Genomic DNA, 21,372 nt, shown 5'->3' on the forward strand with positions numbered 1-21,372 from the left:
TTACACTTAGAATGATGAAACAACCAAAAACTCTAATGGTTCTTTTATATCTATCTCCTTTAACTTAGAATCAAAGGAAATCCACAATAGAATTTCCCCATTCTGAATATATTTAGATAAAAATAAATAAGCAACACAGTTTAACTGTGAAATCTGTTAGCAAGCTTGTAAGTGGCCATAAGGTTATCTAAGCCAGCCAGTTTCCAGAGAAGTGCAAAAAATATATAAAGAAGATTTAAAGAAGATAAAAGAGCTCTTATGCTACCCACAATTTAACAATGGTACTTCCCAAGATTCTAATTCTACTCCTACATAATTATACTTCCAATGTCTAATTCTACTCCTACATAATTCTACTTCTACAGCACCCTACAGAACGCTGCAAGGATCAAGAATATAGAGATTGTTACTTAAAGCTAGAAGTAAATCAGTAGTTGGAAACAGAGAAAACATTCTTAGTTTTTATCACATTTAGTTTTCTCAGGGGAGCACTATTTACCTCATTAATTCTCCTGAGGAAAGATGTTTTTCTCCTTACATCTCAAAAAAGAATAAATATTTTACTTCTTATAACATTAAGCAGTTATTTTTAAAGTATGTCTATGTTGACCCTTAAACCTTAAATTAAAAAAACAAATCCATAACATAAGCAATAAATGAGGATATAAACATTTACAAGGAGAAAGAAGGCAGGGTAAGGATTTTCCAGTTCAAATAACCACAATATGTAACATGCGTATTACAGATTTGGTTAGTTCTAAGGCAGTGTGCTATCTTCTAATTTGAGTTATCAACAAAAGTTGTTCACAGATTAAGAAAAGATACTTAATAGCACAGAGAAGACAAATAGTGACTCTATAGCTTCTTACTACGCTGATGGACAGTGATACAATGGGGTGTAGGAAGGGACTTGATAATATGGATGAATGTAGTAACCACAATGTTGCTCATGTGAAACTTTATAAGATTGTATATCAGTGATGCCTTAATAAAAAACAGTAATAAAAAAAGATACTTAAGATCTAAATGAGGTTAACCTTTCCTTTTGTAAATATACAAGTAATAATCATATTCAGGATTTCCGATTCAAGTTCCAAAGGCAGACAGACAGAAACACATACACACCTTCAGGCTTTGATGGGCTCTATCCCTTCTACTTGCCCTTTGACCTACTATGCCCTTACCTTTTATCCCACCTGCCCGGATTCTCCCCATATTTCACCACCTGCCTTAATTGGTACATATTCCCTGATCCCTTGAGTCAAAAGCAATCTGTTTTCTGAAATCCCACAGCTCTTTTCAGTAGTCTCCTATGGCATTTAACACTTTCTATCTTGTGCTATACTTTCTTAAATCCAATAAGCTCTCTTCTACTGAGTATCCTTGAAAGGAAAACCCATGTTTTATTCACCCTTGAATCCCTCATAACACTCAGTACCTGAAATTAATCATTTATTGGGTATGCTGCCTAGAATAGAGAGGAAAACATTCAACAATATTTTTTAGGCACTATGTGCCATACACTGCCTTAGATGACACATAAGGGAACAAATACCAATGACACAGACCTGCTCTAAATCTACAAAGAGACCTAGACATGAGGATATGTAAACAGATTAATACAATATAATTATGATAAATTTATAATTAGGGATGAACAGGGTGCTGTGAGGGGAACATTATATATGTTGAAAATTGTTCTAATTCCCCAAACATGTTAAGAACTAAGTTTAGATTTTTGAAGGGCCCAATAACTAAAAAGGTTTAAGAATGGTATAATGAGAGCCCCTTAATCTTAAAAAAATGTCTTAAGCTGAAACTAACACTTCACCTATATAACAACCTTACATGCAAATGGAGTAACAAATTTCCCTCCATTCTCAGTGCAGCCTTCTGCAATAATAAGGCCAGGTCTTATCTACTGTATTTCAACAAATCTGCTCACCCCATCTTCTCACATTTGTCTGAACGGTGCACCATTTCCATACACCATGTGTCCCTCCCATGCCCAGAATTCTTTTTATTTAAATCTACTTAATCTTTAGATTCTCCTCAAGGCCTGCTTCCCCAGCTTTCTATGACACATTATTAATTACTACATCCTCCAAATGTATCCTGTACTATTACTATTATCTGTACCTCTTTTTTTAACAATGATAATGAAAAAGTTAACTTAATTTTTTATGTAACTTGGAGTTAAGCAGAACTGGTCTCAAATCCCATCTCAAATGCTTCTTATTGTCTGTCTTGCAGTGTAAAGTTGAGCAAGTTATGAAACTTCCTTGAACCTGTTTCCTCATCATTAAAATCAGGATTGAGTGATATGTACAGAATGCCTAATATACATACAAACTGATATACACATGCCTTACATACATATAGGCTTATTTCATTTTGTTTTCTTCTTTTCCAAGAATGTAGATGCAAGCTGTCTTTCAAACTCAAGGTAAGAGCAATGAAATATGAACAAAGTGGGTACCAAAAATCCGATTGGTGAGTTGATGTAAAGGAGCCCGCAACTTTAAATGTGCCGTCGAAATATCTAACACAGTGACCCTCACTAGAATTTCTCATATGTCTCCCATTGAAAACCATGAAAAACTCAGAAGCAAAAAAGGCACAGCCACCTACAGAGGTCCTGGCTTGATGCCCCCAACGCTGACATCTTTCTCAAAAGTCTGTCTGCCTCAGTGCAAACCTTAAGCTGTATAAAGGTCAAAGGAAGCAATATCTTATATTACATAAATCAAATAATACATAATTAACACTTTGTAATCTGCATTTCTCCCTCGGAAGCAAGGAAAACCACTTCTGCAAATTTTAGCCTCAGCAGAGAAAGTGCAAAAGGGATGGAGCTGAGTCATCAATTTAAAACCATCAATGTCTGCCCCACCCTGGACTGGGAACTCGACCGCGACCTTCTCCAGCAGAGTCCCGAGCGCGCCACACTCAGCCCCTATCCGAGCCTTCCCGAGTCCCCACCTCCGACCCATGTCCCGCACTAGGCGCAGCCAATCCCACCCTCGCCTCTGGCCCGGCATCAGGTAACCCCACACCAGTGTCTACACCTTAGTCCGTCCTATCCCTATCCCAATTCACACTCGTACCCACGCCCGACACCCGCACTCACCCGGGCGGTGACCTTATATACCGTGTAGCCCCTCGGGTGTCGCTGCGGTTCGGTGACAGTGTAGAATCGGGCCAGGTCGGCACCCCGCTCCCGGGGAGAGGTCATCCTCCCGCCGCCTCTGCCGCTGCCGCCTGCCGGGGACCATCAGGGCACCCCAGTGGCGCCGCGATCCGGCTCCCAAACAAGACGCGAAGCAGCGAGGGGGCGGTGGCTCCACGGCAGCGCCTGCACGCACAGCTCTACTTCCGGGTCGGCAAAGAAGCTTCCGGCTCAGACCGGATCCCGCGTGCGAGGGATGGGGACCCGCCACCTTGGGTGCTGACCGCTGACCGGACTGGGCCTGGCAAGCGGGTGCACCGCCATTCTCGTCACTGCGGAGACCCGAGTCGCCTCCACTAAGCCTCCTTGTGCGCGAGCTCCGTCCGGCACCTTCTAGATTTTGTGAGAGCCTTTTCAGCCACAACACCGTTGAGAGCTTGGTCCTGCGCACCCCCACGCAGCCCGTGGACCAACTTGTACAGCCATAAAGCGATGGAAGGATACGTCAACCTAGCATCTTTTCTTCCCTATTCACGGCCTCTCATTTTAAATACGCCAGCACCTGAACTCCCTTGCAGGCATACCGTTCCTTCTTTTTTTTTTTTTTTTTTTTTTTTTGGTCTCATTAATCAACAATTAACGTGAGCACCCTTCCTTCTTTTTAGGACACATCCGGTCCACCTGTGCACCTGTCTGTACTTCCACAGCAAGCCCTCAATCCTATACTGATCTTAAAGTTAATCCCCTCAGATTCTAAACTCTGGAGGCTGCATCTAGCTGGGAAGGGGGAAAAAATCACACAACTTCTCAAAGCTACTACTAAGATAGATTTTCCCATTTAAATTGGTTGCTATCCATCCCTTGGCAATTCCTTTACCTCTCATTGATCAGGATTTTCCTTTTCCAATAACATACATTCCAAGTCTTTGCAGCTCTCCTCAACTCTCTATCCTCTTGCCTCCCTAAGGCTTTGCCCCCTGCCCTTCTTTATGAGGAAGTGAGGGTGGGGGAAGACCTTAGTACTAATCCTGACATTTTCTCACATTTCTACACCCATTTGAGACGTAGTCATATCCCTCATTTTTTAGACAAGTAACTACCTATGTGCTAAAACCCATCCTCTTTGGCAGACCCAAAGACATTGATCCATCAATAACTAACTGCTTTCTGTACTTTAATGTCTTCCACCCACTCTCTCCTTCTCAGCCTTCATATGCCTGAACTGATCTATCATTCATTCATTAAACCTGAATTCACCACCTGCTGTGGGCCAGAGTCATGCTAATTAGTCATTGGAGTTACAAAGAGAGTCCCTGTTCTCAAGTACCATATAGTAGGAAAAAAACTAAACCAAGTACACTGTTAAAACTACCATGACAGATGTATATGTGGAGTGCTGTAGGGTACATGTAATTCACAATGGAAGATGAGGTAAGGTTTTCTGGTAGAGGGGAAACCATGGCTGAATCTTGATCAAGAGATACGTATAAGGCAGGTAGAGAGGGTAAAGGACATCATTCGTGTTGTCTTTTTCTCTCCTTTCTCTTTTCCTCATTGTCAAAAGTTGTTAGGTTGTTTTTAGTAATCTGTGTCAATATTCACACATCACACACTCACACATTCATGAATAACACACATTCATTCCGATATCCACTTCAATCTGCTTTCACTACTATAATGCTACTATGACACTATGAAAAAAGTTCTTACAACATCATCTTACCCAGTATTTTCAGACTCAAACATTTCTGACCATTTCCACCTTTTTAAAATCTTCTACGTCCTTAGCATATAAGTCGTCACTCTTTTTTCTTTACACTCTGAATTATTTACTCCTTTTCAGTCTCTTACTAATTTCCCCTACTTCCAAGAATCTTTAGTGCTCTTTTCCTCAGGATTTTGCCTTTAATCCTTTGTTGTTTATTCCCATTGACTTACAAATCTATTATCTCCAGGTATATCTGTCTTCTAAGATTTTGACTCATGTTACCTACATCCTTATCTATATATCCAATTTCACCGAAAACAACAGATTAAAATATGAACTTTATTTTTCCTTTTAAACCTCTTCCTATCTCAATGACTTCTTTTACTTTCCATTTAGTTACATTAGCAGGTATCTCAGAATCACCATTAGCAAACTTCCTATACTACTTTCTCCAAATTTATTTGATTCAGCAAATGCCACTAGTTAAAATAAAAGAATGCAAAAAGATGTGTGATTAAAACACTCAGAAGACTGAAGAAGAAAATAAATTACCAGGAATAAAGAAAAACAAAATTTAATGATAAAGGGTTCAGTTCATCAAGATGACATAACAATTTTAAATGTGCATGTGCCTAATAATTTTAAAATGTGTAAAGCAAAAGCCATTAGAACTAAGAGAAGAAAAAGATAATCAACTATTTTAGTTACAACTTTAATACTCATCTCAGTCATTGATAAAACAGGTAGACAAATCAGTAATGGTATAGAAGACCAGAAACCAGCTATCAACCAACTCCATCTAACTGATATTTATAGAACATCTCAATTGGTAGCAGCAGAACATACAAAACATTCACCAAATAAGACCATATCCTCTACCATAAAGTGAATGTCAACAAATTTTAAAAGCCAATATAAATTGTATGTGCTTTGTGTGACCTTAGGAAATTAAAGTTAGGAACAGAAAGTTAACTGTATAATTCATGAACATGGGGAAAGTAAATGGCGTAACTCTAAAAATGCATGGATTAAAGAATAAATGACAATAGACCTTTAAAAATATCTGGAATTGAAAGAAAACTGAAACATTTCAAAAATTTCTGTGCCAAAGTGTTGAGAGATAAATTTATAGCCTTAAAAGCCAATAATAGAAAAGAAGAAAGGTCATGAATCAATGATAAAAAGCTTCCACCTTAAGAAACCAGAAATTGAATTAAAAATAAAAAGAGCAAGAACTCAATGCATAGAAAGGAGAAAAGCAAGAGAAAGAAGTCAATGAACCCAAAAATGATTCTTTGGGGTAAAACAGGCAATAGATAGCAATTGAGTAAACCATAGACTTACCAAGAAGCTTGAGAAGAAAGACAGAATAAGAAGATTCAGAGAATAAGGGCCTTGAAAAGGTTCATTATATTCCTGGGAATCTAGAAAATCATGCACATAACCAGAACTGTGCACATGCTCAGGATATACCTAAGAAGACCTTGAGCTCTCATGGCTGGCTGACCTTAACTTCTGTGAAAGTAAGGAAAGAAGAAGGGTAAGGCAGAGTTGTAAGTTGCCTGAGTATTGTATGTGTAACCCAACGTAAAAATTTAGCTCCTCTGGAAAGACTGGGAGTTTTTTAATTTCCAGACATTTAAGAAAACCTCTATCCATTCATTAGCTGACCACCAAGCTAATAGAACAAAGACTTCAGTGGCCACACACATCTCTCTCTTAAAGCCAGGGAGTTTTGAAATCCAGGATCCCAGACTTCCCAAGTTCAGATAACTATTTATGAACCAAAATTTCACAAAAGAAACTTAAGTGATACATACTTTCCACCTTGACATCAGCCTTCATGAAAAATGTATACTCCTTCAAGCTAAATGTCTCGTTTAATTTTGGCATGGGCAGAGTCAAAATACTTGATAAATGCACCACGAAATAGCCATTATTTATTCACTATTTAGATAAACATGGTTTCTCTCCTCACATGGGTTTAGACAACCACAGAGCAGTTTTGCTCTTTCTTACATGCAGCTTTCTCATGCTGTCCTCTTGACTTCCATCAGTCAGCCTCTTCATTCTCCTTTGTGTCCAAAGAACCCCTGCTAAGGTCTGCTCTAATACTTCCCAGAAAGATGACTCTAGGAGCCCTGAAACAGACCAAGCCAGGCAGCTGGATCATTTGTTAGAGGTGAGCTCAATTCCATAACATCCACACTGTCGAGACTCACAAATCTGCCAAGCCCCAGTTCAGACTGAGAGGTGGGAATCAGAAACGATTTAAGGGTAGAGGGAAAAGAAAGACCAAATGAATTCTATATCCTGACTATAAATTCCTGTAATTGTACCTCTGTTTTAAAAGCCTGGACATGAAGAGTTCTTAATTTAATCATCCCATACAGGTTAGGAAGGAAATGAGGAATTCCAGCAAGGGCTGAATGCTATCATGTTTTCATCAAGGACCACAACAGAATATAAACTCGTGGAGGATTCCATCATCTTTTCAGACCAATGTATTGGCTATTGTAAGACCATTCATTAAATCTGCCCTACTCCATATTAAATCTTTAATTTGCCACCACTTTAGCAGGCTTAGATGTTAGGCTGGAAAAAGGAGAAATGGTACAGAAAAAAGAAAGGAAAGATCCTACAACCATAAAGAATTGGTAAAGCACTGCATCAGACCACAGGGTTCTGCAGGGGAAAGAACTATGTCACCATGACAACCTGGGGTATTTTTATTGAGAGTTGGTAGGTTACACAGAAACATTTTCCAGGATTGGAGGTTGAAAGTGGCATATAAGAACAAGTGTGGGTGTTGAGAGACACTTCAAATTTGGATTTTTATCTCTCTTTTTTTTTTAGTTTTTCCTTGCAATGCCCATGTTGCCAAATACAGTTTTTAAGAGCAAAAGGGAAAAATTTTATACCCCATATTTATATATTTACATGTATATATGATTATGTGATTTCACTAATTGGAAGTTTTCATTAACAAAGGCTACACGGTTTCTTAAAGAAGAGGAGAAAGTTATATCAATAGTTCAGAATAGGTTATTATACATTAGCATATCCATCCTTGACTAAAAATACTGAAAGCATCAGATGGGTAGTTCTCTGAGATACTGAATCTGTACTGTATTACTCTTCATTTGACTTTATAACATTTTTATCTTATGTTTTTAATTTCCTCTGGTCTGTATCTCAAAGGTGTGCACAAAGCTCTGTTAAATGTGCATTATCTACTCAGTTTATGCTAGTATATTTAACCAAGTTTATGTGTTCAAGTTTGTTTTGAATGCAAAGCTGATGCAAAATAAAACAAAATATTTCTGCCTCTCCATGCCTTAGATATTTCACAGCTATCATTTTATTTAACCCTCACAGTATTTCATAAGTATTATTATCTCCATTTTAGAGGTGAGGTAACTGTTATCAAGGAGGTGATATATTTGCCAGTTCCACAGCTGGGAAGTGTTAATACCCAGGTCTATGTGACCCTTGAGAATATTCCCAATACTTCCGTTGCTTCAAATCTCAATGTCCTGATGATTCTTGACACACAGACTTTGCCCTTATAAAGAAATTGTTTCTGGAAAATTACATAATACAATATATTTGTACTTTCAGCTAAGGTACCTTGTAAGTTCTTGCACTGAAGACGACATCCTTTGCTCCAAACACACAGTAATAGGAGATAAAATATAAAGATAAATTAAGAAATAAGAAAAACCACAATGATGCTCAGAACTAATGTAAACCTTTCTGAGGTCCAGGAACCTCAAAGCTGAGGCCTAATGGGCTCCCTATCTAGGAATTTTGCTCTCCTATTTGGTAATAGGGACCAAAATCCTCGCAAAAAAGGGAAAGGATGGAATCAGGCTCACCACTGAAATAAGCGATTTCCTCATCCATGAAAAAAGGTTGAAAAGAGTTGCAGTGACTACTTTCAGAGCCGTGGCCTAGGGAGGCAGGAGAAAAGGAACACAGTTTCTCATCCAGTAACTGGGCCAAGATATCCACTAGCTCAGAGGCTGGTCTGCATATCTCTTGATAGCATAGCTAGAAGGTCTAAACCACTGACAGAGTTCTAATCTTAGTCTGGGAGTATTTAAGGAGAAATGGAGGCAACTAAGACAGAAAGCATTAACAAAGAGAGAGAAAAAAATAAATAAATTTCATAATCAGATGTCTGCACATCAGAGTTCTAAAACACAAGAGGAAATTCACATTCAGATCATCAAGCAACAAAATCAAAGAAGAGGAAGTAAATTCATTCTAGATGAAATGGACATAACAGAATAATGTAAAAATGAGTTTCAAATATGCATGTTTGGTATTCTCTGATAGAAGTAAAATAAAGAACAAGGAATTATAAAAGCAAGCAGAAATAAAACAAAAAATGTCAATGTGGAAAGGTATCTGCTAGAAATTTTAGAAATAACAAAATACGGTCATCGAAGTAATCAACAAAATACACTCTAGATTGGTCTCAGTTGAAGAAAAAATTAGTAAATTAACTGAACTGAGGAATTCACCCAGATCTCAGCAGAGGCAGGATAAGAAAGAGAAGGAGAAGGGGGAAGAGGAGTGATTAAAAACAGTCCAGACAAAAAAATGATGAGGTTTTGATAGTGATTTAATAGGAATTCCCGGACAAGATATAAAGGCACTAGTGGAAAACAATGTTCAAAGAAATAACCAGTCAGCATTTTCTGAACTGAACAAAGAAATTAATCTTCCGAATGAAAGTGCACACTGAGTACTAATCAAAATAAACAAAAACAATTCCATATATATACAATATAGATCTTAAAAACTAACCAGAGAAAAGAGTTTAGTTATACTTACATCATATTTTTGATGCAACAGTAGATGTTAGAACAAAGTAAGTAATATCCCCAAACTATGGAAAAATAACTGTGGATCTCAAACTATACCAAATCCTAAACTATCATTCAAGAGACTGATCTTAATTATGTGAACTTGAATTCTGAAAACATTTCTGAGTTAGCTTCTATAAGAATATTTTTCTTTTAAGTACATCTCCTTTAAAGTATTTCTACTTCATTGATTTCTGGTAATTTTAATAATTAAGTTCACATAAGTGCTTATTTATTTCTATAAGCCAATTAGAACAGAACTCCTTTAACAAAATAAACTTTATAATTTAATTTATTAATATCCTCCAGATATAAGACATACCAAATTCATATATTCCATGAATAACAGACACATAGACATGTGGAGAGTTTATGACTTTGATTCTACAATTTCAGCACAATTTCAAGAGTAAACAAAGAAACATAAAAATTCATTAGTCGGGACATCAAAGACCTGTTTTTCCCAGTGAGGACAGAATTCTTGAGCTGAGTTCAAAATAGGCAAATAGACAAACAAGATTAGCAAACCAGATTCTCTGTTGTCTGGGGATCAGTAGAAAATAGATCCCTATAAATCATTAATCCTTTTACAAAGATCACCATTGCTCAGACCATATAATTAAGTTTCTGATCATTGCTGCCATTAGAGGAAAATAATTTATTGGCTGAATATACAAACAAAAACAGAACACAAAGTTCGCAGAGAAGAACATTAAAATGAGGAAAACAGAGACTTAAAAAATTCTATTGTGCTTCAGATTCACCTCTGAGAGCAAGAAAAAAAGTTTATGGATTTGACAGTCCATGAGATGCACACCTCTCCGGTGATGTTCATCTGCCTGTCAGATGAATACCTTGGGCATCTCTGTGGGAACCACAAAACTTAAAGGAGAATTCTTATTAAATAATGGAACCAGAAAGATGTTGCAATCTGATCAAGAGAAATCCATGAAGCAAACACTTTATGGATTAGGAATACTGAACCTTGCAAAAAGATGTAAAACTGGCTTTTCTACAGTGGAAGGTTCTCCCACCCTTGGATAGAATTCATTTACATGCCCATAGACAATAACAATTTTACATTACCATCAGTTCTCTCCAAAGTTACTTTAATCTCTACAAAATTCTAAAACAGTCTAAAACAAGATAAAGGTGAATATCTTTTAGGATAATGTGATTCTCTAAACTCCAGCATTCCGTAGAAAGGACATCCATTAATCTCTTTCGCTTATTTCAAAGTGCTCCATTTCTCCTTACGCCTCACAAACCAGAGGTTACATGATGTACTAGAGGGAAAAGGTTCTGTTCATTCAGGTCTTCTCTAATTCTGATCCAGTGTTAACCATTCATTCAAAAATATTTTATCTACAATCTATTGTGTAATGAGCACAGCACTAGGTCTAGTAATTTTGAAAATAATGGGTCATGGTCCTTGCTTACAAGGTATTTAAAATCTCATATGGAGCTAAGACATATAAGAAATTAGTAGTCAGTCAATTTAATAGATGCAAAATTGTGAGTACAATTAGAAAATAGGGCAGTATAAAGTGGAAATACATTCAATCATCATTATTCCTGCATTATGTATTTGCGAATTTTGCCTATGGCTAAAATTTATCTAACTGCAAAATCAATACTTGCTTAAATAACGTTTCCCAAGAATCTAGAGCCCTATACTAAATTTAATAGCAAGGAACACACAAGACATGCACGTACATTTAAAAATAAGCTGTGTGGATGTGTTTCCACAAAATTAATTGGAAAAATCCGTGGTACCACAGTTCTGTGGGAACGCTGAGAAGGGTTATTTCCCCACCTTGAGCATCCACCTTTCGAATTTCCAGATAACATTATAAAAATAGGCTAAAATACTTATTTTCTTCGTAGCTCACACCCGCATTGCACCCTCCCGCAGGACTTGGAGCTGTTCAGCGCTTTGTTTCTTTCTTTCTGTTTCTTTAAGACAGAGGTCGGGTGCTCTGCCCTATTCCGAAATGCCTGCCCAGGCTTCACACACTCTGCGCATGCTTCCTGTATGCGGAGTTGAGACAATTCCGCGACTTCCGCGGCGCAAGATGGGGACTTGGCTGGCGGCGAGACTGAACCTCCCAGCATGCCTTGCAGTCGGTCCGGGAGTCCCGACGTCTAGTGATGGGGAACCCCTGGTGCTTTGGGCCGCCAGCTCTGTTGTAGAGCCTGAGGTTGAGGCCGGGGCCTGGGAATTGGACGTCTGGACGTCCGCAGAGGCGGAAGATGGAAGCGTGGCGCTGTATGAGAAGAGGCTACGGCCGCTGCGTAGTGGGACGAGGCCGGTCAGTAGGGCTGGGAGGCTGGAGGGAGGAGGGTGGAGCGGGCGGCCGGGGGGCGGGGGCGGCGGCCCGGGCTCCGCCGGGGCGGGGCGGGGCGGGCTGGGTCCGGGGAGGAAGGAGGAGGAAGAGGGTCGGGGCGCAGGTGCCGCCGGGACCAGCCTCCGGAGACCCTGTAGGATATATCGGTAAACCCGGCGCCAGCCGGCGGGACGCCCGGCCGACGAGGTCTAGGCCTTGGCGCGTGCGTATCGGCCGCCGGCAGGGCTCGTGCCTGCTCGACCAGGCTTGGCCTCGGAGCCCCGGGCCACTTCCGCCAACCCGACCTCCAAGCCAGCCTGCTCCTCCCGGGCCCGCGCATCCTCCGGGAACTGAGTCCGCGGGGAGACCGCCCGTTCACAGTGGATCCCGGGGGGCCTGACGCAAGGGGCGCGCGCGCTGCACACGCGCCCGGGGTTTGTTTGTGAGTGTTGTAGTGCCCCTCAAACTTAAGTCACTTGTGTACCAATTTTCATAATTATTACCAAATTCTCGCTGCACGCCAGTATTATCTACTGGGTGCTTTTCTTGGAATTGACTTGCATTAAAAAAAAAAAAAACTTCAGTAGGTGCTGCCTTCAATTTAGGTTTGATGTACCGATTATGCTTTTTTTCTAATGAACTTTAAGTACTTAAATATTAAAAAGCAAAAAGTTTAATTATGTACCATATGAAACCGATTGGCGTACCACACTTGGAAAGCATTGCACTGTATTACTACATAAATTACGGGGATCTTCTGATCTTTTTAACTTCTATAGCCCTGGAACCTGATGACAGTTCAGTTCAACAAGGTTTTCCTGAGTACCAGCTGTGTGCCAGGCACTGTGCTAGGCACTTAAGAGACCGGGATTAAAATGAATAAAAAGCTCTGGAAGGAGTGCAACATCTTAAGAGAAAAATACATCAATATAAGTACCCACAATGTAGACAGTTTTGTCATACAAGTATTATATTTCAGTACCATCACTTATTAGGATAGAAAAGGTGGAGTAAGTGCCCAAATCTCTGTGGTTTTCAGAGTTGTCACAAAGCAGGATAATCTGCCCATGTCATGCCTTTAAAGATCTATGGTTAAATTGAATTTAGAGGACAAGTTGAGAACAGTTAAACTGTAAAAATATATAATAAAAAATTTAAATGCTGGTAAAATAAAAAGACCATAACATATAAGTCAAGTAACAGTAAATACAGTTTAAGTAAAATTCCTTTGGTGATAGAAGTGGACATAATATTAAGACAATATTATTATAATCTTGGAAATACACCTTAAATGAATTCTGGAGGAAATGATAGAAGGTCTTGGAATCCTAACATTTTGCCGGCATTGTATAGTAAGAAGATGGTTGTTTAAGTTACATTGTTTCTTAAGAGAGCCTGAGAGCAACATATTTATTGAAACTAATGATAGCAGTACTTTGGAGATATTTTGGATGATAGGTTAAATTGGTGTGGTTGGGTTTGGAGTGTGATGAATACCTAGGATGTAATCTCTATCTTCTTTCATGTCCCGCCAAGGAAAAAACATGCTTTTCATAAAAAATTTTAAGAAATTTAAAAAAAGGAAAATTAACCACCTAGTGATTAGCAAGTGAGAGAGTTTTGTGAAGTTGTGAGAGACTTGTTTTCTTAGCTATACACGTTTGGAAGAATATAACGTTAGTACTAAACTGTTCAGGAACATGTTTTTACTCCAACCCAAGTTGGAGGAGAGATTCTCTTTAATTGTAGCCAGCTTATGTGTTCTGCATGTAAGTATTACGTTTGCTGTGAATTTTATTTGTCCATTGAGTTTATTAGATGCTAGAAAGTTACTCTGTAAATCAGTTTGACAGTTGATTAATCTCTCAGTTGAACTGTGTGCTTTTTGAAGTGTATGTGGTGTTTTGGGAGCCTGGTGAATTCTAGTTAAGTGTTTAGAATAACTCATAGTTGTTTAGGAAGAGTATTGAGATATTGCCGCTAATAGTTAAATCATGGCTATTTTTTCTCCCATCCTTCACAAATTCAGAAGTCAGGTTTTAAATATTAGACATCATATTCCCTTGAGGAAATAGATTTAGATTCTGTGTGCTATAGCCAAACAAAAAGTGGTGCCTCAAGGAGTGTATTTATTTCTTTTAGATACCCCATGTTACCCCATCACCAGAAGAGTCTGGGCAGAGACTGGACTGCACCGTGGGAGAATCTGCAAAGGTGTTGCTGGAACAGACATATTTCTAGTTGTATGAGGTGGCCTGGACATTATTCTCGTGCTCCTTACCCGTACTTCAGCAGTAGGCATTTTTCACTAAATTGGAGACCACCTTGTCTGTTTGAGTCTAGAACTCAGTTTCCATACTGGAACTGGAGACCTGACAACCTGAGCCAGACATCTTTGATTCATCTCTCTAATTACGGCATGCACTCTGAGGGAGATGAGCCTTCGTCAAAACGAAGAAAACACCAAGGTACAGGTGGCATTTATCTTGGTGCAGAAATAGGCATAAGCCATAGACGTTCTGAAATTTTCATATCTAATCATTAAGAAAATCTGCAGGTTTTAGAGGGTTTAGTATGTATTTTCAGCCAATAGTTTTCTGTTAAAAAGAAATTCCTTTTTAAAATGAAATCTTAATTTTTATCTTCAACTAACTGTGAGTTTCTGACAGTAAAATAGAAGTAATACTACATTTAAAGTAACATTGGGAAAGAACGCAGAAGTAGATTAAAACATATTAATAAATTTCAAATCCAGTGTTTTTGAAACAAAGGATCTTAGACTTAGAAATTGGTGGATGTATACTTGGGAGTCCACAGATCTATTAAAAAGTAAATTTTGTGTTTTCATTTTTAATGCTGATTTTGAAAACGCAGACTTTTTAATATAGGACAAAAAGATTTTCTTAAATAGGAACAATAGTTTTTTTTTTTTTACAGAAAAAGATGTTAGCTTATTAAATATGTAATTCTCATATTGGGGCCTAAAGATACTATCTTGAGAGTATAGAAATTTTATCTTTTAAAGAGGGAGCCACATCTTATTCAATTTTAACAGTTTTTTTTCTAAATCTGATGGTTACTTCTATTTCTCTCATATCTTTTTACTGTAAACAATTCACTAGACTCCCCCCTCCCCCGTGCTGCTAGAACCCACCCCTCCATCCCTCCTGCCCCACCCTGTATACATGAATTGTCTATAGAATTTGGAATTGTCTTTCTTATTCAGCTATGGTTTTCAGTAAAGATAATTCCTCTGCAGATATTTGAAAATAGGCCATGTGGCCTATGAAAATAGGCCAATAGGTTATGTGTAGGGAGCTGACACAAGTTTGTCAAAGGAAGACATTCAGAGTGAGTCTCACTCACTTCCACTTCTCTCTCCTTCTAAGTTGGAGTTAGAAGATTGGCTAGACTATTTGGTTAGTGCTTTTTTAAATAGACATTGTACTACACATTTAAGTAGAATGCTAAGCAGCACTCAAAAATGAAAGTCTATTTGTATAGCACTCACCCCAGCGTGTGTTTATATACAAATAGTAATTTGAATGAATGAAAGGTGTATTAGAGGCATTAGAATCAGGTCCCTAAGGACAATTCATGATCTCTAAATACCAGGTTGAATGAGGACATAAGGTTGCTTTTCATTCATGTATTTGTTCACCAGGTCAGCACACTCCTCTTTGGTTTCACCTTTTCTGAATCTGGTACGCTCTCAGGTGGAGCTGTGGCATACTGACGTAAGCATGGGCTCAGGAACCCCTCCCCGCTCTCTTTCTGCTTCACCACTAATTGTGTAAATTCGGACAGGTTACTGACCCTCTCTGCTCCTTGGTTTCCTAATGTGTAAACTAATACCTGCTTCGAAAACATGTTGAGGATGAAATGAAATTTGTCAAAGTGCCTAACGCATTGTTGGCTTCATAGTAGGTACTCGGAAAATCTGTGGTGGTGGTGTTTTCCCTTTCACAGATGGGGACTTACATTTGCGAATTGATGAACTTTGATTGCAACCTGACTCTTTATATATCCATTCTTCCTAGGTATTGTGAATAAGGAAAATGCTCTTCGTTAAGCCATATCTGTGACTTCCGATATTTCACTAATACTTTTCAATCAAGAGAACAGCATTGCTAACTTGCCTACCACTTTAAAGTGGTGTTTGAAGGATTTGTGTGACACAATTATGACTTTTTAATTAGGCACCCTAAAAACCCTATTGCTTACTTTCTTTGATTCATCTGTCTTCTCTGCTGTGATCACCTTGTTCCTCCTGACATGGAAGGTATATAAGCTTTTGTAGTGTGAATTTATGTTGTGACGTATATGAAGGCCAGAGACTGTCCACTCTAGCATTGTTTTCAAACTGTCTTCCATGGAACCCTAGCCTCCAGACACATTTCTGTATGTTTATTAAAAGCAAATGTTGTCATGATAAAATATGTATTTTACCCCATCTCCCCAGCCCCCGCCCCAATGTACCAGGGATTGACGGTCATGACATGAAAAGTGATGCTAAAGCGTTGTAAAAGTTCTAGAAGTTTGAAAGCCACTGTTACGATAATCTGATGGTCTCAGTTACTTAAAAAATAGAATTGCAAGAGTTGGTTTATAAACTCTTAATTGCCAGGACTATACAAATGTTAATGCATTCATATGCCTTTACATGACATAATTTACAAGAAAATGTGAAGGAGTTTTTAGGCCTTCATCTTTCATATTTTAATGTGGTGGTGACATCAGGGTCATGCTGTAACTTTTTGTTAATAGCTTGTATTTTGTTTGCATGATTAGAGCCCTTTCCATCTCATATACATATGAAGATTTCATGATTTGTGGCTAAAACCATCATGAATGGTCCCCAATTTATGAGTGAATTGTGTTCTAGATAATCAGTTGTTGATAATCAGTTCTGTTTCCTCCACAGAAACTGTGTCATAAATGTCAGTGTAGCTCAGTGAAGTTAGTACAGTGAGCTTTAGTTCTGGGCCTTGGAGGGTAGGATTCCCCATGTTCAGTGAAGGATAGAAAAATGATTGGTTCCCTTCCCTTTCCTGGGCAGAGAACAAGTTCTTGGCCAAATTCAGTAATTGTTGAATGCTTTTGTTCAGTTTGGCTTTCTGTCCTTCCGTCTTTGTTCTCTACCCTGCTAGGTTCTCAGGCTCCTGGCACCTTCATGGTATCGTAAGTCCCCAGCGTCCCTGTTCCATCCAGACCTCACTGTTCATAAAAATTGTCTTCCTCTTCCATCCTCTGGTCAAAATTTCTGTTCCCTCAGTGCAGCAGATGTCAGCATTTAAATTTTAAGGAAAGCAATCTGATTAAACTCTTTTACCAGAGGGTATTTTTAAATTCTTAAGTATTTTTAAATGCCTCATTGGCATTTCTATAGTGCTTTGATATTCTTATTATAAATATATCACCACTGTGGAAGATTTAGAAAAATCTCCCATAGTCCTTCCACTAGAGATAGCTGTTAAAAATGCTGGTGTATTTCCTTTTAGTCTTTTTCATGAAGAGAATATTTTTCCACAATTTAATTTTTAACTGGTAGAATTTTAGGCATTGTACCCCAGTGAAGTGAAAACCACATAGGAAAAGGGAGATATTCTAGGGCTGAGATTCTTCTTATAACCTAATGCTTGAAAGTCCATCTCCAAATGTGTTTTCCCAAGTTCTTCCTATTTTTGGTCTCCCTAATCCTCTGAGCTCATAGATTCTCTAAAAGTTCCATGTATTTCTTTATGACCTCCATGGCAATAGGTATCCTCTATAATACTGGGGTGAGGGAGACAAGATCAAAGGGGCACATGTGCATATGCGTGTGTATATATGTTTATGTGGTGGTTATTTCTGAGTCGAGGACTGCCTATGATTGCAAAATCTCATGCTTTTTGATTCTCCTTTCATCACTTTTTCAGGATACATGATGTCTTTGCAGAATAGAAGCTATCACATTCCTGGTTGCCTGCATGCCATTTGTCAATCACCCATTATCATTACTAGCATTCTGTAACTAGGTCACATTTAACTTTTTCTTTGCTGTGCATTAAAAAGATTTGTTCTGTTCATTTTGTTCACATTGTTTCACTAAACACTGCTTCCATATATTGCCATTATACACCCTTCATTCACATCTAAATCAGAACTCTGAGATGAATTATTTCTAGAACTTAATCACTTGATGATCTTATCTTACAGAGAATAAAATATGATGTGAAATCATCTTACTGAAAACCCAACTGTGACTTATAGTCATATTATTACGGTTATAAAGTTGCTAAGGATGTCTGAGGCAAAGCCACTTAACCATAAAGAAGTGAGAAACCATGACCCTGTATAATCTTAGCTTAAGTAACAAACACTTTCAGCCTCCAGAATGACTTTCTAGGTCTTTTTAAACCTGCCTTGTACCCCTTGGTCAGTCTTCTGTCATTTTACTGCCCTTGTAATCAGTTTGATGACAACTTCCAGTACTGCATTGCCTTTCCTGGAAGACATTCTGTTCATTGCCCCTGGGGATTTTTAAAAGGCAAGAAAATACTTATATACAGGAAAATACATGGTCTTTTAAATTATTTCTATTTTGTCTAATATGTTTTAACAGGCGCAATAGAACGGCATTGGGAATACATATGTAACCATAATAAAGAAAAAACGACGATCCTAGGAGACAAAAATGTTGACCCCAAATGTGAAGACAGTGACAACAAGTTTGACTTTTCCGTGATGTCCTATAACATACTTTCACAGGATTTATTGGAAGACAATTCACACCTCTATAGACACTGCCAGCGGCCAGTATTACACTGGAGTTTCAGGTTTCCCAATATTTTGAAAGAAATTAAACACTTTGATGCAGATGTAAGTGCAAAATATCATCCACATGCTTCACATAAGAAAAAATTGGGCTCATTTGTGAACTAAATGGTTTTATCCCTTTTGTCGGGGAGGTAACAAGGGAAAACATTTAAATATAATAGTGATGGAATAGTTCTTAACAAGGTATCATGACCTCCAAAGAGTCATTTGCTAATGGTTGTAGGTGTAGTCATCTAAATCTTCCAGAAAGATCCAAAAAGTACTAAGTATTGGTCAGTTTTGAGGGAGGGACTGCCAGCATATTAAGTGTTCAGTAAGTATTTCCCATGATTTGAAATTTAAATAATTCATGCAAAAACTAATCTAGATGGCATTCAAATAAATTACCCCTTAGGAAAGGACTAGAAGAATTTATATATAAACTCAGGAAAAATATCTCAAAATGTCAATTAAAAATACTTCCTTTAGGAAATACCAGTTTTAGGTAGTAACAGCTTCATATGATTAAAGGCCAGGATTTGCAGGACTGAATAAATTTGGAAACAATTTGTAGATCTATAAATTACAAGGATTGAAGACACAAAAAGAGGATTATATCTTATTGCATCTTTGATTAGTTTTTAGAATTATAAAAGCCTGTTTTTAAAGATGAAAGCACCAGAAAATTCATATTTGACATTTTTTTCTTCCAAGGTACTTTGTTTGCAAGAAGTTCAAGAAGATCATTATGGAACAGAAATCAGACCAAGTTTGGAATCATTGGGTACAATGTAACTTTTATTTTAGCCAGAAATACTTAGGAAGATTTGTATGTTACTTAAGTCTGACTTGCTAACAAAACTGTATTTGGGCCAAAAAAATCTTAAATTTTGAAAAAACTTAATACCCACTTCAAACGGTCAAGAAAAGATTGAGGTATTTCAAGTGGAAACTTTTGTGCTGATATGTAACTTGAACCCAAACAGAGGTGTCTATTTCCAGAAGCTGCTCTGCCCACCACTAGATCGCTACGATTCTGAATTCCACAAGATCATGGACCATTCTGTCTAGTTCATCATTGTAACACCAAAGTCTACCAGTTCCTAGTGGATAGAAGCTAAAAACCTGCTTGGTGAATGAACGTAGAAACAGATCATTTGTTTGAGAAATGCAGCCAACTTAGCATTTATTCATTCAGTGAATATTTTTTTTAATGCCTGCTACATGCCGTGTACTGTTCTACAGCAGTAAGCAAAACATTAAAAAGTCTCTGCCCTTGTGGAGCATACATCTAGTGAAGAAAGGCTGATAGTAAACCAAATAAATATGTAAATAGCACATTAGGTAATGATAGTTTTCTGGAGAAAAGCAGGAAAATGGAATGGGTCAGATTTCAATTTTAAATAAAATGATTAGAGAAGAAAACGTTTGAGCAAAGATTTGAAAGAGGTGAAGGAACCAACCATTCCTAGATCATTCCAGACAGTGAATGCTTAGAGTGTTCCCTCAAAGCAAAGGCCCTGAGGTTAGAGTGCCTTAGGCAGGTGAGGGGACCAGTGTGTGTGGAGCGGAGCAAGGGAGAAAGAGTTAGAGGCAGGAAGATCAGATATGGGGTGGGGCGTTGGAGGAGATAAGTTATAAGGCCTTACTGTCTTTGCCACGACTCAGACTTTACCAGGATGGAAATGAAAGCGTGATAATGCACATCAGCATATTTAAGACTGAAATTTGTCACTAAAGAGACCAGTTAGACTCAGTCCCAAACTTTTTGATTCCCACACTTATTATTAACATCCAATATTATTACTTTTTGCAGAACACACTTTGGTAAACATTGTTAAAAAATACTAGGGGAGTTGTGTTTTGCCATGTGTGTGTGTGTGTATGACAGACAGTCCCTTGTTTTAAGTTTCTTTCTTTCTTATAGGTTATCACTGTGAATACAAGATGCGGACAGGAAGGAAACCTGATGGCTGTGCCATTTGCTTCAAACATTCCAAATTTTCACTCTTATCAGTGAACCCAGTGGAATTCTACCGCCCTAATGTTCCTCTGTTGGACAGAGACAATGTTGGATTAGTGTTGCTCTTGCAGCCCAAAGTTCCTAGTGCTGCGTCTCCTGTGATCTGTGTAGCTAACACACATCTCTTGTATAACCCAAGGCGAGGTGATATTAAGCTGACGCAGTTGGCAGTGCTGCTGGCAGAGATTTCCAGTGTTGCCCATCAGAAAGATGGCGGCTTCTGCCCTATTGTTATGTGTGGTGACTTTAATTCTGTTCCTGGTTCTCCACTCTATAGTTTCATAAAGGAAGGAAAATTGAACTGTGAAGGACTTGCCATAGGAAAGGTAAGTGCTTGCTTCACTGTGACGGGGAGGCCGACTTAGCCATTCTGCTCACTGTGATGTGAGGATAGTCACCACACAGCTGTCTGAAAGCCTTGGATGGTCCACACCCTCACTTTATCAAGCTGTGTTGATTTTCCATGACTACTA

The 21,372-nt window shown here is 38.3% G+C and overlaps 2 protein-coding genes and 1 long non-coding RNA gene across 19 annotated transcripts in view; 2 read left to right on the top strand and 1 right to left on the bottom strand.

The window, feature by feature from the left end:
* Positions 1-3,379, bottom strand: part of RPS6KC1 (ribosomal protein S6 kinase C1) — a 388,511-nt gene extending 385,132 nt beyond the window's left edge. For 5 of the 11 annotated variants that reach the window (XR_012122859.1, XM_073216955.1, XM_037009917.2 and 2 more), the window contains exon 1: positions 3,131-3,378. Coding sequence is in view for 5 of the 11 variants with exons in the window: in XM_073216955.1 (XP_073073056.1) it covers positions 3,131-3,235 (105 nt within the window). In the remaining 6 variants the exon portion in view is untranslated. Of the gene's footprint in view, positions 1-3,130 lie in introns of all 11 variants that reach the window. The other 6 variants (XM_073216959.1, XM_073216958.1, XM_037009919.2 and 3 more) reach the window with 4 other exon arrangements.
* Positions 1-21,372, top strand: part of LOC140844478 (uncharacterized) — a 242,596-nt gene that overhangs the window by 7,440 nt on the left and 213,784 nt on the right. The gene's annotated exons all lie outside the window — the stretch shown is intronic.
* Positions 11,624-21,372, top strand: part of ANGEL2 (angel homolog 2) — a 34,106-nt gene continuing 24,357 nt past the window's right edge. The window contains exons 1-5 of one of the 7 annotated variants that reach the window (XM_073216943.1): positions 11,624-12,063; positions 14,221-14,546; positions 18,683-18,939; positions 19,591-19,660; positions 20,804-21,225. In XM_073216943.1, coding sequence (XP_073073044.1) covers positions 12,005-12,063; positions 14,221-14,546; positions 18,683-18,939; positions 19,591-19,660; positions 20,804-21,225 — 1,134 coding nt within the window. In that variant the 5' untranslated portion in view covers positions 11,624-12,004. Of the gene's footprint in view, positions 12,064-12,146; positions 12,521-14,220; positions 14,547-16,118; positions 16,361-18,682; positions 18,940-19,590; positions 19,661-20,803; positions 21,226-21,372 lie in introns of those variants that run through there. The other 6 variants (XM_073216945.1, XM_073216946.1, XM_037009915.2 and 3 more) reach the window with 6 other exon arrangements.

This window comes from Manis javanica, chromosome 11, assembly GCF_040802235.1.
Source record: "Manis javanica isolate MJ-LG chromosome 11, MJ_LKY, whole genome shotgun sequence".
NCBI classification, from domain to species: Eukaryota; Metazoa; Chordata; class Mammalia; order Pholidota; family Manidae; genus Manis; species Manis javanica.